The sequence below is a fragment of the Taudactylus pleione genome, unplaced genomic scaffold, assembly GCF_031769625.1.
Source record: "Taudactylus pleione unplaced genomic scaffold, aTauple2 ptg000446l, whole genome shotgun sequence".
Classification (NCBI taxonomy): domain Eukaryota; kingdom Metazoa; phylum Chordata; class Amphibia; order Anura; family Myobatrachidae; genus Taudactylus; species Taudactylus pleione.
The window spans coordinates 2,790,489-2,808,965 of record NW_028284848.1 but is presented as its reverse complement, the minus strand read 5'-3'; the positions used below and the strand labels follow the sequence as shown (position 1 = coordinate 2,808,965).

General features: G+C 40.0%; 1 protein-coding gene across 1 annotated transcript in view; it reads left to right on the top strand.

The window, feature by feature from the left end:
• NRP1 (neuropilin 1) overlaps window positions 1–18,477 on the top strand; it is a 166,858-nt gene that overhangs the window by 58,848 nt on the left and 89,533 nt on the right. Inside the window, exons 4-5 of the mRNA XM_088447968.1 lie at window positions 6,595–6,776; window positions 13,487–13,714. Coding sequence (XP_088304094.1) covers window positions 6,595–6,776; window positions 13,487–13,714 — 410 coding nt within the window. The remainder of the gene's footprint in view (window positions 1–6,594; window positions 6,777–13,486; window positions 13,715–18,477) is intronic.

The following is an 18,477-nucleotide window of genomic DNA, read 5'->3' as shown; positions in this document are numbered from 1 at the left end:
TGTGGAGATCCGAACGCAGGCGTGCCTGACTATGCGAGGGGAGTTTAATGGGAGTGCATAATTAACAAAGTAGTGCCATGGCACACGTGACATGGGTGGTTATTACACTGACTAGATCGTAGTGCTTAAGAGATAGTATGGTGAGCCTTTAAATCTGCGATCAGCTCCGATGGGTCCCGATGGTCTCGATTAATCCTTATATCCCCGGAGATGACATGTGTTGCGATCGAGAAGGGAGCGTGTATTTAGTCTTATGACCGCTTCTTACCCTCGGTCGTTCAGCTAACGAACCCATCTTAGCGACCCAACTTACGATCGCTTCATTTGCATATCCGGCCCCTTTCCCCTATGACCGAGCGGCCGCAACGACCAACTCTGAATGAGGTCCATTATGCTTGACAACAGGTTACAAAAAAATATAAATTTTACATGTATTGCCAATACATGTAAAATTGTTGTTATTTTTTTGTCAACTGTTGTCAAGCATAGTATGTGCAGATGCATTGCAGTAGGTACAATATAAATGCATACACCCTGTACACTTTCATTCAGAAGATACATATATAATTATGTACATGCACAAATCCATACACGAAGAGAACTTGACGCATCCTGTATGTTTCTTTATGTGGTGTTAATCGTGCTCTTTTCCAGCCCATTATGCTAATTCTTTTTATATTTGGCATCATCGTAGCCTGAAATCTGTAGAGCGTGTACGGTGGTACAGTCTTTTCACCCAATATGTTTTGACAGATGGGGGTCGAAGATCGGTTAAATTGTATAGGTGTGTAAGCACGTATTGGCACTGTGTTTGGGACTTCCAAATGTAAGTGCAATCAAAAGTAAAATCGCATCAAAAGTGTGTTTGAACAAGTGTGTACCAAGCTTTAGTAAATAAATGATGGGGTTTAATTGGATGCGTACTTGCCTACCTTCTCAGTGAGTTCTCCCGGCAGAGTTGACCAACCTCTCAGATCCCGTCCTCCTCCCCAGTGAAGTGAGCAATGGATGGCCCATACTTGCCAACTCTCCCTGATTGTCAGGGAGACTCCCTGAAATAGTAGCAACCTCCCCGACTCCCTGAAGAGTCCAGCAATGTCCCTGATTACACCTTACCCCAGTTCTGAAGCTGTTATATAAAAGAAAAGTGATATATACATTCAAATTGGATCATTAATATAATTTCCCTGCATTGGTTATAAGGCACAATGATCCTTATTGCTCAGGGATGTGCAGTCAGGGGAGGCAGGGGAGACAGAGCCTCCTCTGTCATTAATAATTAAAATAATATAAAGAAGATACTTATGACACATATTCTGTGTCATAATTATCTGCTTTATATTATTCTAATCATTTTTACAGTGAAAATAGAGTGACATTTGTTTGGGAGGTACCAAAAGCGGTGCCACCCGCTGAAAATAGTAAAGGAGATGGAGCGGGGGGTGGAGCCGAGCCACAGGCAGTAAAAGCCCATTGAAAAAAGCAAGAGGCGCGGCACCTATACAAGTGCCTCATTAACAGGGATGTGCCTCCAGTCCTCATGAAAGCACGCCCCAGTCAGTAAAGCAGATGTGATTGAGCATCAGATCCAGCACTGACAGTGACTGTATCTGGCTGTCCAAGTCTTCCGTTAACTTAATAGCGCCGCACCCGTTATTAGATAAACTGAATTCCTGGACAACATATATAAATATGTTTTAGTGTTAGGTCTTAACTGGAATAAATGAGATTCTTTACATGATTATAACCACCTATTGCAAAAATCAATACACAGATACAGGTGAATGTATTTCTAGTTATTGTGCTGTTGGCTTTGAGAATTCTTGTGCTGTCAATTCTGTTGAGATACAGGAGAATATATGTAATTATGCAACTTGCAAATTGAATGGTGGATTTAAGGTACCTCTTTCGGGTCCGTATGCTATATGTGTGTGTAAATCTGTCTCTGATGCTAGCCACAGCCTCACCAGCCATTGACCTCACTCAGTGGCGTCCCTCCCCGCTGTGTCACCCGGTACAGGGAGGGATGCTGTGTGACACCAAAAAGGGGGCGTGGCCATGCTGGAAGGAGGCATGGCCTTGTGGGAAGGGGGTGTGGCCTCGTGGCCCGAACCCCCGTGCTTCTTACGGGGGGGGTCCAGGGGTGGGGGTGCAGGAGGTACAGAGTCAGACTGCCCATGTATGCAGTGTCAGTTCCCTCACAATGTCAGGAGCCGAGTGCTGCACTTAATACTACAGTGCAGCACTCGGCTCCTGTCACTGAGAAGGAGTCTGCACCTTGGTGTCATACCTTGGCGGGTGACACCCGGGTGCATCCTGCACCCCCCACAGCCCCCTTGTGACGCCACTGACCTCACCGCACGCCACTGCTATGGTTACATGCATTTTCTGAAAAATATCAGTGTGTTTTCATCAATAAGAAGATCTTACTAACTGCTTTAGGGCTCATTTACATTTGGATGTAGATCAATGTTATGGCACGCCTCTCAGATGTAGCAGTACACGCCCATTTTAATGTGCGTTTATAGGTATTGTTTTCACAATCTGCCTGAAATGCTTTTTCAAATACACAATTATGCAATGGTCTGATTCCATAACTCACATTGAATAGCGTCATTAAGCCCCCGATCGCGGTATTCTGCAATATACAGTTTAGGACACAAAATGGCTGCCTCGCTGTGTGGGCTCACTTTAGAAGAAACTTTTCATCACAAAGCAGTTTTTTTCTTTTTATTTAATTCATGTTCTGCAGCTTTACATCTGACATTCTGCCTGTGCATGGGAGACTAGGTTGTACAGCTAGATAATTCAGTTTACAAAAATAGCAACATATGAAATGAAACCAAGCACTAATAAGCCCCAGCCAAACAAATGAAATGTGCATAACTTCTATATCCTTCATGCACAGCTACATTGCCAAAGGGATTGTGGAAAATTGTAACTTGGCCATTTAGCATACAGAGTTACAGGAAGTGAGTTTTTTTTAAACATGCAATCATTCCAGTTATATACAGTTAGTTTATTGAGGAATAATAGATGTACTGTTTTGGTGCAGTCCCTATCAGTCAGGAAAAGCAGAACAGGCAGAATACTCATTAATCTTGGAATCCAAAATAGTTTTTAACTTCCAACCTACAATTCTACAAATTAGTAATAGCATGGCGTGTTTAGTCCAAGGGCCACCATAACAGTACAAATGCAAGGAGCATGTCGTTAATTCAATAATCCACATATGCTAATGCTTGTGACCCCACAAGTGTCATTTCTCTTTTCTTTTTGATGCTCAGCAATACTGGAATACATATTAACTTGATGAGGTAATGCTCTTTTTTCCCATGGAAGAGCCATTACCTGCCTACTCTAACCAGTGATATCATCCCTGCCATGATCCCAATGGACCTTCACTAAACATTCGTCTTGTGCTTAGGAAGGCTGCTTACAAGGATGTTGAAGGAGGCATTAAGAATTATAAAAACATTTATTGTCCAGTCCGGCATCATGTTTTTTCATCATGGTTGGGGCAGCAACCTTTCTTTAAAGAAACCGTCCTGGAAATTGATGTCGTAGTGCATGACTTTTTTGCAGTTTAGTATACTTAAAAGAAAAATAAATCAATTGCAGCAGAAATGGCCGATTCCATCATCGTGTCTATTGTAGAAATAAATTGGACTAACAATTCTATTTTCTTGTGCAGCTTAGGAGATCTAATTAAAACCCTGAAATATCTTAATGCATCTAAATATTTGCAGTCATTTGACTTGAGTTATTGGATGTCGTTTGTGGAAAAGTTTATGGTATATTTGTGTGGAAATGAGTAGACAGTATTTTATTTTATTTTTTACTTTTATTTCGCAGTTTTACATTATTCACCAAAAGAAAGTCCATGTAATTCTATATAGTACAATTACATTTGTCTTTTGTACTACAATTTGTTTAGCAGTGATGCTCTTGTTTCATGACTTCATTGCAATGTACAGTATATTTTAAGTTAACATGTATTATATGTGTCTACATATAACAACGAGTTCATCCTGAAATTCTGAAACTGCCAGTGTACCAGATTTCTTTCAATTTGTTAAGCTATTGATATAACTGTTATTGCAATCACATGTACAGTACGCTGTTTATTTAAATTGAGTCTAATGAATTAATTTCTAAAAGTAACTAGACACACATTTATTGTATTTGCAGTGTTCAGCTTTGATACACTGACTAATCAAGGAAAAAATTACTTTAAAAGTCAGAACCCACAGTGTGGTAGTTACTTGCCTATCCTAGAATTTGACTAAGACAAGGCCCTGTTGAGAAGTTCCTATGGAGAACACCCTGTCTACAATGTTTGGAACATAGAAACATAGAATGCACCATTTTAGTTGCCCTTCTTTGTACCGTCTCTAATGTATTTATATCCGTCTGGAGCTATGGCCTCCAGAACTGAACACAGTATTCTAGATGAGGCCGTACCAAGGACCTATACAGTGGCATTATCACTTCTTTTTTCCTGCTACTGATTCCTCTCCTACTTGCTGAGTACTGAGTAGCACAGACTTCTGAGCAAAGTATTTCATGCTCCAATCACCAAGTCTGTGCTATACCTTTTCATAATCAATGCTCTTAAACACTGAGTCATTTCATTGTTTTAAATAGTGCAACAAACAAAATCACTTAATAATAACCATTTTGGAAAGTTTTCTTAGCTATGCTTTTCAGTTAAATTTCCCAAGTTACCAATGGACACTGGCTTCCGTTTGGTGACATAATTGCTTCTGTACTCAGCTGATGATGTCATTAGGTAGGCAGCCCTGAGAGTCACACAGCTAATTAATCATTAACCACAATGTGTTTATCCAGGACTGGCATCCTCATTATAGCATGTTCTGCATTCCAGTGTATACTCCACAGAGAATTATAGTGGTTTCATATTTATTTAAATAACAATGCTAATGTAGATGAAAACAAGAAAAACTTATATGATGAAAATAAATTGTGTTTTCCAGTTCCATTTTTGGGGTCTATTCATGTATAACATGAAAGTGGTTATTTGGTAATTACAATTATATTGCATCATATTAATGTGATATATAGTAATTCTAAGGTGGAATACACGAATACTTACCTGTCTAGCTAAGAGGTCCAAAAATCCAAACGGCAGCGGCAAACACTGACAGATCCACATACTGGACATTCAGCAGCTGAGAAAGCAGGACACAGCCACACAGCCTTCCTCTCCTGCAGCATGCTGCCCCTGCCTCCCTGCTTGGGCAGCAAGGGTAGTCCCAGCGTTACATCAGTGGGGGGACGTGCGGCAGGGGGGGAGCAAATCACTGTAATCTCTTACATGTGGTTGGATTTGTGGGGGTCTTAACTGCAACTCTTCCACTTGCCCGAAGTGCCTGGCACTGACTAAGGGTTACAGTGCCCTCTAGGAGGCCAGTCAGACCATAACTCAGGGATTTGGGCACAAAGGGGGCTCAGTGTACCTCTCCTCCCTGAGCAGTGCATCACATCGGTCTCATCTTCCTCAGTGCCCCCTCAGCACAGAGGAACTGCAACCCTTCACCCATCCGCCTCCATTCTGGGCTGCATTAGAAGCAGATTTTGATTCACCCATGAATGGCATCAGGTGGGGTGCTCCAAGACTGATGTATGGGCAGAAAAACGGTGCCACCGGAGCAGGTTAGGACTACACTCCACAAGTTGTATAGGAACTATAGTCTTCACCCTGTGCAGCAATTGCTTCCTGGGGCACCTCTGATTGGCTGGTGTTAGTAAAGGGGGCAGTGAGGACGGGGAAGAGTAAGGAAGACAGCAGTCTTCACTGATTTTCTTCTGTCTGGAGGCTCTTTACGCCATCCACAAATGGCCACTTTTCTTTGATAAGCGACTTTCCGTTCTTCTCTGAATCGCTCTCCCATACTAATGTATGGGGAAGAGATAGTTACACTGATCAGGGGCACCACTGGGGAAATCTGAGACTTCTCCAGAGTAACCCCTTTTCTGAGTGGGGCAAAGCAGTGAAAAGTCTTGTTATTACATTGGGAGAGTGATAAAGGGTTTTTCAGTGCTGCATGATTAGACCCCTTAATAAGTGAAACTTTTAATTTCAGTGTTTACCGACTTTAAAATAAAGTTTATGATACACTGTTTCTTTATATTTTCATGCATGGTTGTAAAATTCATAATAGAAGAATGTCAGGATAGAGAATGTGGTCAATGCAACACTTAGTCTCAGCTCAGGAACTTTGTACCCCCACCAGTGAAGGAATTCATTGCTCCCCTAAATATAAATGCATATGTACTTTCAAACTTCTCTTTCCATTATGCCAGAAATAGACACCAGTACCAGCAGTGGTGGATAGCTACCAAACTGCAATTCCCCCAGACAGTTCTGCTACTTTAAAAAACGTTTTTACCCGTCTGAGGATTATCAATTAAGTAATCTGTATATAACTGCCAATAGGTCTGCAATCAGTTAAATGACTGACACATACTGTAGATAACACATGTTATAATCAATCAGCAACAAGAAAATAAGGGTAACCTTCTGCCAAATGTATAACTAAGACATTGTCTTGTCTTTCTTTCATCCATTAGATATGACTATGTGGAGGTTTATGATGCAGACAATGCAAATGGACGTCCCTTGGGCAAATTCTGTGGGAAGATTGCACCATCAGCACTGATCTCCACCGGACCTTCTTTGTTTATCCGATTTGTTTCAGACTATGAAACACATGGAGCTGGATTCTCAGTCCGCTATGACATTTATAAAACAGGTCAGTTCTAGTTTTCGATTTTTGCTTACCCCTGAGTTACTGCAATGTTCTGGAATGTGTTGCTTTGCTTGCATTACTTTGTCATGGAACCTTGGGATGCATTCCACTGTGTTTTGATAAATGTTGTTTAATTTTCAAGGCTTCTGGTAATGCTCTCCATATATATAGAGAGATCTGCTTTTGCAAAACAATGTTTAATAAATCTAAAACTCACAGAACATTATACATTACAGCTGCAGTTTGCAGAATACATATTATATTCTGACCAGAATCTGGAACAGAATATTTTCTGCAGGACACTATCAGTTTATCTATCTAGCACAGTGTTTCCCAACCTCGGTCCTCGAGGCACACTCAGTCCAGGTTTTAGTGATATTCATGGTTAAGCACAGATGGTTAAATCAAAATAACTGAGGTACTAATTAAGACACCTGTGCTCAAGTACGGCTATCCTTAAAACCTGGACTGTTAGTGTGCCTTGAGGACCGTGGTTGGGAACCCCTGATCTAGCAGCTCCAAGAGAGGGCTGCGACTGAATCCTCATAAAACAGAGGTCCTTATGATAGGACAAGACTGCAGCTTAGCCAACCAACTGGACTTACACTTGGCGGTTCAAAATTACAAAACACTGAACATGTGCGGAATCTTGGTGTTGTCATGGATTGTGGCTTGACTATTAAACAGCAGGTACCGGCCACAATCAATGCATTTGTATCATCATACTTAGACTACTGCAATGCCCTCTACCTGGGTCTACCAGCAAAAGAATTGCACCGCTTGCAGCTGGTACAAAATACAGCTGCCTGACTGTTAACTAACCAGCCCTGTTACAGCCACATAACACCCATTCTCTACTCCCTTCACTGGCTGCCTGTAATATGGCAAATCTATTTCAAAATTGGCTTACTGATTTTCAAAGCCCTATATAACCAGTGTGCAAGGTACCTGAAATAGCTTTTGATTCCTTACTGCCGAGCTTACTATGATCTGTAGATGAGGGACTATAAGCAGTACCTAGAATCTCCCTGTTTGAGAAGCCTCCATATCTATTGCCTGCCAGATCTATTATGCAGGTGCCAGGGCCCGGCCGGCCAAGGACAGACCAGCAGCAGCGGCAGCCCCCTCAGGTAAGAGGGCAGGAGCCACTGCTGTATAAATCTATCTATCTATTACTACATCTATCTATATATCCAATCATATATATATCATGCGCACATGCCACTAGTACATATTGTATACGTCGACGTGTGACCCATAATCAGTACAGTATGTGTGTGTACTGTATGTTGGTGCTTATTATTAGTTCCCTGACCATACACTCAATGATCACATTGTGATATAATGGTTGAACACTAGCCAATGCACACAGGAGAATCTTCTTGATTTGCCAGCAAGATAAGACATGCAAAACTGTGACTTTCACAATAAATATATTTTTCAGAATAATAAGTAATCCTGAACAATTTTTTTTTTTTTTTACATTTTGAAGGCCAATTAAAAAGAGATCTGCCTGTCATAGTGCAATATGAGTCCTTTGTCAGAAATGAAGCCGCTCTATAAATCTGAGGTCACTCTGGGTGTTGGATTAGGAAAATAATACATACAACTTTTAGTAGCATCATTTCTTGATATGCTGACCTTGTATTATCATAGGATCTTCAATTTCCTATCCTTCCAACATACTGGCATCCCCTTAGAAAACCCAGTACGATCTCTCCATGCTCCTTCATGCTCCTTCTAGCGTCTAGTGAAGTGTGTTGTTTACACAGCTGTTCAACCCAACTTCACATTGATATTAAAAATACCGTTGTCAATTCCTCCTCCTGCTCCAGATGCCTGTAGTGAGCACAATGTGGGATCATTTACAATGGTTTACAATTACAATGTTAGTTCATATAATGCACTAACTGTATTTGCCTCTGGATGTAAGCAAAGTATGTGTCTGAGGGTACACCTTATGTCAAAGATCATTGCATGTTCGACAATTAGAAACTATGGGGCCTATGTATCAAGCTAATTTTTACATAAAATTATGCAAAAACTGCAGTTTCTACATATTTTTATGTATTGTTGCTATGTACTAATTAGCACAATGCAGGAGATTTCACAGAAATCTCCGGCAAAGTGCTAATTAGCACTTCAGATTGCAGTCCCCATTATTGTCAATGGGGACTATGATCTGACCCCTATGTACTAAACTCCAATAAGCAAAGCTTTTCGGAGTTTAGCCCCAGTAGTTTATACCATCAGATGGTGTAAACTACTGTAAGCCTATGGAGGCTCCAGGGGCAGGAGAGAGATCTTTCGATCTCTCCCCCGCAGCCCCCAGCCTGCCCTGGAAGCTGACACTGTGCGCATGCGCAGTGTCAGCTTTCCCTGGAGAAGTCTTTCACTTCTGTGAAAGACTTCTTCTAAATGCCGAGGATATAACTTGCAGGGACAGTGGCTACTGCAACCACTGTCCCTGCGAGAACCCTTTGGTACATAGCGGAGATATTTTCAAGAAAAATGAAAATATTCCTGGCAAGATGGATATATAGTAATTGTGGCAGTGCCGCGATGATTAGTACATAGACCCCTAAATGCTGATTGGTCATCATGAATACCATGTGATCACACAGGCCAACAAAATTATCTGTATATTCTGAGTATTCACAATCGAACCAATAAATAAAAGCAAAAAGAGAGCACAGAAAAATAATTCTCTTCCCATGCCTCCCAGCTGTCCCAATTCATGGGCTACAAATTTGCATAAATTTGGTTCAAGAAGAATGGGTGGATTGGGGTTGATTTTGTGTGGATTGGGGACATTTATCAAAAAGTCTGCAAAATAATAAAGTAAAAAAGCATCTTAAAATTGGAAAAAAGTTTAATGCTCGTCTTGTGCCAGGTCTGACCTAGCAAGTACCAGTTTTTATTGCAATATATTAAGGTGCCCATACACGGGGCGATATAGCAGGCGATCCGACTGATTGATGCGATTTGCCTGCTATATTGCACCGTGTATGGTCCTGATATCGGGCCAAGCGTGGTCCCGCGGGGTCGTACATCGCACCCCCTGATCTGTCTGCAGGATCATGAGATCAGGGGATGCAATATGTCATCCCATGGGTTTCTATGTAGGTGAGACAGGGGGGTGCCCCGTGATCGGGAGGCCACCCGATCGCACCGTGTGTGCGGACTGCCCGATATGTTGGACGGCTTATCCCCTATCACCTTGCACGGTGCAATCGCACCATGTATGGGGGCCTTAAGTCTTTTAGAATTCACTAGCATTGACCATATGAAAAATAAACAAGTAGAGAGACCACTTAGGATATATTTGCATTCAGTACTGCTACAACGACATACAAAAGGGAATATTGCCTGATTTACAATGTTTCTTTAGGACTCATTCTGACTCAGTATTGGATAATTAAAAACCTGCTGTGTCTTGATGTGCATTTAAACAAGTAATTTAACTTGAGATTCACCAGGAAGTAACATATTGCTATGTAGAAATAAATAACAGGGGGATATCAAGCTTCATTAAATCAAGGTAGCTACTCATACCCACAGCAGGTGATATAGTGATACCTGTCTCAGAACCATCTAAATCAATTGACTTCATCAAGTTCTTTACCATCTCCATTTGATTTCTGGTATTTATATCTATATTCTGGTGTTTGTGTGCTTTCCTGCATCAAACCCTCACGGCTAGCATAAACCTTTTGAATCCATTGCTGCAACCTAATATTTATTGCTTTCAACCTGCAAATTGAAGGATGTGTCAATCAGTGAGCACCTTTCTCATGGTAGAGGAGACAAAATGATCAGCTCTATATAAAAGCCAATAATTTGGTGTAAAATCTGCACGTCCCATTCAATATGGAACAGGTTACAGTTAAAAGTTTAATATATTCAGATCTCAACACTATAAAGGGCTGCAGTGAGAATGCACAGTTCAGTGCAAACCCTATTACCAAAACTTTCCTTTTTTAAAGGTATAATTTCCATGTTACTCAGTGTAGACGGAACAATTGGGGGAGTGAGGGGTGGCTAATATGTCATATTAACTCACGAAAAATCAAAAATCACAATAGTTAAGTACTTTTTAATGTATTTTTTGCAGCTCTTCCTCTCATACTGATCAATATCAAATTATGCTATATAGAACAGAGATTTAATTGGCAACATAATTTTGACAACATAATACAGCGTATTAAATTAATGTCACCACATTATAATATAATTGCATAGTGGTGAAAAATAAACATAATTAAGGTGATAAACTGTGTTGAACGGTTGAACGTGTTCTGCAAAATCCCTTGCAAGATAAGCTGTGACTGCTCAACACGCCTTGAGCCGAATTCAAATAGCTAAGAGTTCCATAAAAGTTAACGCAGGTCAACTTAACATGCATATCACGCTGTATTTAGCAGGCACACACTCTCGATCAGCAGTATTCAGTTAGAAATGGCACGCTGTAATTCTACATGGCGTGACTTGTGATAAGTGCAGGGAAACTAGGAAAATCACCCTGGACAATAATATTTGGAAATAAAATGGCAGGGTAGTGTAGAAAGTGGAGTACAAGCATGTAATGTGTTTTTAAGACAGGTTGAAAAATATTAAGAATAAAACACATGCAACTCACATGTGAGTCACATCTGCAAGCTCATAAACTAATTTCCCTTCTAGACAGCACCCTCATACCCATTTGTGTGCATTTTACAAAATATGACCAGAAAAATGATGTCTTAATTGACCAGATTTTACTATTTAAATAGCTCTGAATTATATTATTATTCATTGGGGGAGGTCCTGCAACTAGTTCCAACATTTTTACCTTGATTTTTCCCAACTGATCAAGAGTGTGAAATATAAGACACATTAACTCACATTGATAGCCATGTTAAGTGAATGTGGATTTCTAATTGATTAAGAAAAACTTGTGTATAGGTGTTCTTGACCCACAGTAAGCTTATTTGGTTCCTTGAATTGAGTTCAATACGTGACAATAGATGAGTGAAGACTCACCATCAGGATGTTTACAATGACAGGCTTCAGCAATCTTTTCTAAAAAGATTATTATTATTATTATCAGTTATTTATATAGTGCATATATTCCGCAACACTTCACAGAGAATATTTGACCATTCACATCAGTCCCTGCCCCAGTGGAGCTTACAATCTATATTCCCTATCACATGTACACTAGGAATACATTTTGTCAGGTGCCAATTAACCTAGCAGTATATTTTTGGATTGTGAGTAGAAACTCGAGTACCTGATGGACAGCCACGCAAGCACAGGGAGAATATTTATTTAAATGAATCTGGTTTTTCTACACATTCTCCTAAATGTAATATTATTTGTCAAATGTAATTGAGACAGCAAAAAAAAAAAAAAATAAATAAAAGGAACATTATTTATTAATTAACAGGTTTTTTTTAATATGCAATTACCTGTGACATGTGCATTGTGCTGAATTTTAATTTCACAGTGAATATATTTGCTGAATCTCTCGCAACAGAATAATAGGACACAGACCAGGTATCTTCCATAGACTCTGTACCACGTCTTGGACAGCTGTGTCACCCACCATTGGTTATTGTTCGTCGTTAAATAAATCACATGAAGGGTGAATATATTGATATGTGCACACCTTCTCGTAACTTGTACTGAAAACATTATTTTTCTGTCTTGCTTCCTTCTGTGATATTCAGCCATGTATTTATATCAGCAGGAAGAGGGAAAGATATTTGTTGGATACATTTGTATCTGATGCACTGGCACTTGTCATATCCATTTGCAACAAAAATAAACAAATCTGCTCTGTTGATAAACAGAGAGGAAGGCCAGAAAAATAAAGCAATGGCATGCTCAAAGCTGCAGGAGTGTTTGTACAAGTTAATAAATTAAAGTTGTCAAAAGATGGCCAGCCCTTTAAATCTGTAACTTTTAACATAAACAGTTTCACTAATCCCTATGATAGGGCTGAGCTGTAATTTATGTAACCTGACAAATTCTTAGATACCTTGATGTGGACAAACAGGATATTTGGATAATTTATGTATTATTTGCACTAACCGATTCTTGTGAGAATTTTCTAAAGACTTATTTGACTATGGCTAATACTCCCAAAGGTTAGCAAATGAACACTGACGTGAAGGCACTTTTGGCCACACTGCCTGTAATCGCAGTTTATCATGTAAGCACCCAATACAAAACACTTTACTGCTCCACCTGTGTCAACATCGCCACGAAATACTCACAACCAAGAATTACCTTTCACATTAACGTTTTCAGAAGGCAGAGGTCACATCTGGCAAGAACGCAGAACAAAAAAAAAAATCAGCCCTCTGTAGATTTTAAATTGCGCCCACTTGTGCAGAGATTTCTCTGTAATTCAGAAATAAATGCCTGTCAACCTGCTGCCTAAAAGATTTAAGATTCAAGGGCCTATAATTATATCTCGGGGGATATGTCAAGATTTTTACAACATGAATTTTTATTGTTCCCACATGACTTAATATTTGTCATAATTCTTCTTCTTAAATTGCTATGTACAAATGGCAATTCAGATTTGACTAGTAGAGTTGTGGAGACGTGTTAATACAAAAGTCTTGCTGCTTGCAATTAGTTGTGAGACCTGTAGAACTATGAAATAAAATCCCCAATTTTTATAGTTGCAAGTCAATCGCGTAAATTAAATTTTCTTTCTTTAGGTCCAGAGTGTTCCCGAAACATTACGGCAGCCAATGGAGTGATAAAGTCTCCGGGATACCCTGAGAAATACCCCAATGCCTTGGAATGTACTTATATTATCTTCGCTCCAAAGATGTCAGAGATCATAATGGAATTTGAAGGTTTCGAACTGGAGTCAGACTCCAATGCTCCTGGGGGGCGGTCCTGCCGATATGATTTCTTGGAAATATGGGATGGATTTCCTGGAGGTAAGTAACTGAACATTTTTTTTTCCTTCACTTGAGTTATATGATTCATTTATATATGCCACTGATAGAGATCAAGTTTAGTGGCCAATTTACTAATAACATGACCTATTAACCCATAAACCCTTCTATGTTATCAATTCTGCCTGTTCCTTTTGTATAGTTGGGATAAACAGGCAGCTGAAAGGGTCAGTTCAAGAAGACTACATACCCACTCCATCAGAACACATTAATTTATAGTAATCCACTATTATAATAAGGAATTAGGTATTGTAGCATGATTTTTAAAAAAGATTGTAAATGTAAATTAGGAACAGATATTTTTTTATGGGGGCATTGGTTTAGGGTCCAACTAACCATTTTTGTTAGACCTTTAGATTGTGATCTGATTGGATAATCCTTTAGAGCTTATTATTATTATTATTATTATTATTATTAATAATAATAACTAAATAATCATAATAATAATTTATTTAGGCATTTAGGGTTAACTTCAAAATCTATCTATCTAGCTATATATCTATCTATATATACTACAAATACTATGCAGTATATATAGTATATAGAAAATAAATAAAACTGGGGCACAATAAATAGGCACCGTAACTCATAGCAACAAGTTAAAAATTTTATTTTAGAAATTATACTTACAAAATGTCATTTTGAATTTGGGTTAAAGCACCTACTCACAGCTACAGTAACTGTACACCTAGTTTCAAAATTGTCCCTGCTGTTATCGATTGAAACTGTAGTAATCCGTTCACTCACTCAGTGTTGAGATCACATTATATTAGGCACCATTGTGCAACATTAGTTTTAAATTGTCAGAGACCAGCAGTTCTCTCTACTGATATAGAAACTTTTTGTAAAGAGTGTTTGAACTATAGCAAGCTTAGATTGAGGAAACTGGCACGTTGGATTTTCCATGTAGCTGCAGATAAAAAGCTTGGCAGTTCCAGTGACTTCTGCAAGCAGTAATGTGCAACCAACTGTTCTTCATCCGATTTGCAAACTCTTGCTCGCAGCACTGAACACAAAAGCATCTTTCAAGCACCCGGTTTTCACACTTTGATTCCACTGACCACACCAGAGAACAATGCTGGGTCTCTGTTTCCCCTCCGCTGTAGATGGCATCTCAGAAAGCCTTTTGTTCAGAGGCACGTACAGTGTAAATAATCTCTAGATATGAATCTGGCTCATATCTGCTGACACAATCTTTTCACAATCGTAGCGGAACATAAGATAGGCGCCAGAATGTCAGTATGGAGATTGGGGCCGTGTGGATATATGTAATACCAGTAATTCTGGGAATGGGTATCTAATGCCGGTTATCGGGATGCCTCCTGTCAGAATACCGACCGCGGCATTCCAATGGTTGGTATCCCGATAGGGGTCGGGTAAGTATACCCTAACCCTCCCTTCTTGTAGCCGAGGGGTTCCCAACCAAGGTCCTCAAGGCACACTAACAGTCCATGTTTTAAGGATAGCCATACTTGAGCACAGGTGACTCAATTAGTACTTCAGTTATTTTGATCTAACCATCTGTGCTTAAGCATGGATATCACTAAAACCAGGACTGTTGGTGTGCCTTGAGGACCGAAGTTGGGAATCACTGTTGTAGCCTAACCGTCCCCACCCCGCACCCTAACCCTCCCCATCCCAGTGTTACCTAACCCTAACCCTCCCCCCTAGGGGTGCCTATCCCTAACCTCCCTCCCCAAGAACCTAACCCTAACCCTGCTATGCTCTCTAAACCTAAACCCGCAGATAACACTAAGGGCGCCTCGGACTTACCTCGATCGGGCTGGCAATCTGGCATTGGGATTAAGATAGGCTTCTGTATTTTGATGCATATCTTAAGTCCCTTGTCGGGATTTCCCTCTCTGTATTGAGACTGGCGGCATCACAGCCGTCGGTCTCATAACTACATCTTGTAATGGTGGTATGATTTTGTGTTAGACATGAAGTTTATGAGACTCATTTAGGACTGCATATGAAGGCCTACATGTAATTATTCAAAGAAATTCAGTGTCAGAAAAGTTCTGTATTCCTTCTGGTACCATGGACTGAAGTGATGGCAATACTAGGTAATAGTGAAATCAGTTTGCAAATCTAATTTACCTTTAAAGCTAATATTTATAATATTGGCCACCTATTAAATGTCTGCAACAATATCACTATTCTTAATCAACACTTGGACTGGTCGGGCAGCATACAGAAAGGGGTGTTTTCATGCCTGCATTTGGGAAATAGCTACATAGTGTGGTGGGGTGCCAAATCCTAAGCATTAGATCAATCACCCTGAAAAAATCTTTCAATTGCTACACACACCAGTGGCAGATGTGTATGGCACAACTCACTATCTTACACAGTCACGCTTTTGACAGGACAGTCCCAGTTATGGAGGACTGTTCCGCCATGTCAGGATCAGGCCTAGGATCAAAACACTCACCATGGGCATGGCCAATTCTACTAGGGTGGGGAACATGTGGCCATGTCCCAACCTTGTTATGGGGACCTCTGATAGTGGAACGTATGTTAAGTAGACACACCATCCAACTCCCCAGCATTTGGGAGAAAGGTACCAATGACAAGACGATGGGACAGACCCCTTGAATTAGAGTTTTCTATCAAAATTGGTACTGTTGGGGGGTATACTACGAGTATAATTATTATCCATGTCTTACAGAGCACCAACATCTCATGCAGTGCTATATACAATAATTATACCCTATTTAAATATCCCACTTTCTACAGTATATCCAGTAATCTCCCACAGTCAAATTGTTCAAAATCTTTTTTACAATCATTTTCTATGGCCCAACCAGTGTCTTTCAAGCTGTTGTGGAACTGCATCTCCCAGCGTGGCTTGAAACAGCCCAACTCAGGGCCAGTGCAAGGATTCTGGGCACCCTAGGCAAGATTTCACCAACCGACCCTCCCTCCATTTCATAATATGCCACGCATCACTCTCCCCATATTATAATATGCCACACAGCAGTGTCCCAAATTCATAATATACTATATAGAATATGCCACACAGGAGAGCTTCAAAATCATAACGTACAGTACCTCATAACACTGTTGCCAATTCATAATATACCACATAGCTGTGGCACAATATTATATGTCACTCAGCCGTGAATTATGCCATTCATTATTAATTTTTTGTGGACTCAGAGGCGCCCTCCAGTGACCGGCGCCCCTAGGCGGCTGCCTAAAGCCGCCTAATGGGCGCACCGGCCCTGGCCCAACTTCAGAGCATTTATTTGTTTAATGGTGTTGTAAGTTTCCATTCTCTAGTTATTGCTTATCCAAACTGATATTAAATATTATCCATATTATGGAGATGGGCATGGTACAAAATGTTGCAGTTGAGGATGTTGACATGTTCTGAATGTTGACATTCAGAGTGCTGACATGGATGGGAGGTCAAAATTCCTAGCACCAAAAAAGATCCTAGTATTCCCAATGTCAGATCTAATATTTATTATGTGGTTATTAAATATTATTAATATAGTTCAGCTTTTTCTTTGTTATTTTCTTGTCCCTTAATCCCTAATGTATCTTACATTTTTATATCAAGGATTACTTGTGGGATGTGCTTCCACTAGTGACACACAATCACTAGAACTGAGAAAATAGTGAGTCTCTCTATTGAGGTGCACCAGGGATATTCTCAATCACCTCAATAGAAAAATCACACTTTTCCGCATTTCCAGTGATTATAATGTCGGCATTGCCAGAGTGTCGACATTGAAAATGTCAGCAGTTAGTATGTCGACCATGCAGATATGTGTTGGCAATGTGAGTAACCTTAACCACAGCCAAACCCTAAAATAAACCCTTAACCTATAATCGTCATAAAATCAACTATCAACATGCCGACGTTCATAATGTCAAGAATGACAGAATGCCGACATTGTGAATGGTGGCATGTTGAATGTTGACAATCTGTCAATGTTGACAATCTGAGTGTCAATATATTCAGACCGTGTCGACATTTTGATGTTGACTTTCTCAATGTCAACATTCTGAATGTGTACCGTGGAGAGGGTGCCCAGGTGTACAATGGGATTGTGAGATTATCTGGCCAAGTTATTGGGAAAGAATGTTGAATATTTATGTGGAGATATATAACCAGTAATCTCTGAGTGTAATATATCTGGCATTTACTCAGTAAAGGTCTAGAAAGAGCATGGAAATCTTGCCTTATTAACATTGTTGTCACTGAAAAGTAATTGCATTGCATTGGGGGCCAGATAATATATGTATTTTTTATTTGAACTTAAGCTAGTGCAGTTCTATATGAAGAGTAATTTGGCACTGATTAATAAAGTAAAACAGATCTACACACATCTAGATTTCCATCCTGTTTGTTCCTCAGATATTCCTGTTTTTTCGCTAAATATGGTTTTGAAACGGGCCAGAAATTCATTCATTGCTGCCGTCTATAGCAGCTAATGACATTTCTCACCTCTGCAGAGCAATATATTACAGCCAGGAACATTTCCTTCCCTGAACATAGACAGAGCTCTTACATGTTAATTAGTTCTTAGAATAATAGGAAAGCAATGTGTTATGTAGCTGAAGTTTGCATGGTAACAGGGGTGAGAGAAATTGTATGAACTTTAAATAATATTAATGAAATCTGCAGAGCAGCTGTGACAGAAGCAATCTGCCTATAACCACTAGTGCACAGTATATCTGCTGACTGTATGTGTGGGCACATGTCCACGGGCACACACACACAGAGGGGCTGATTC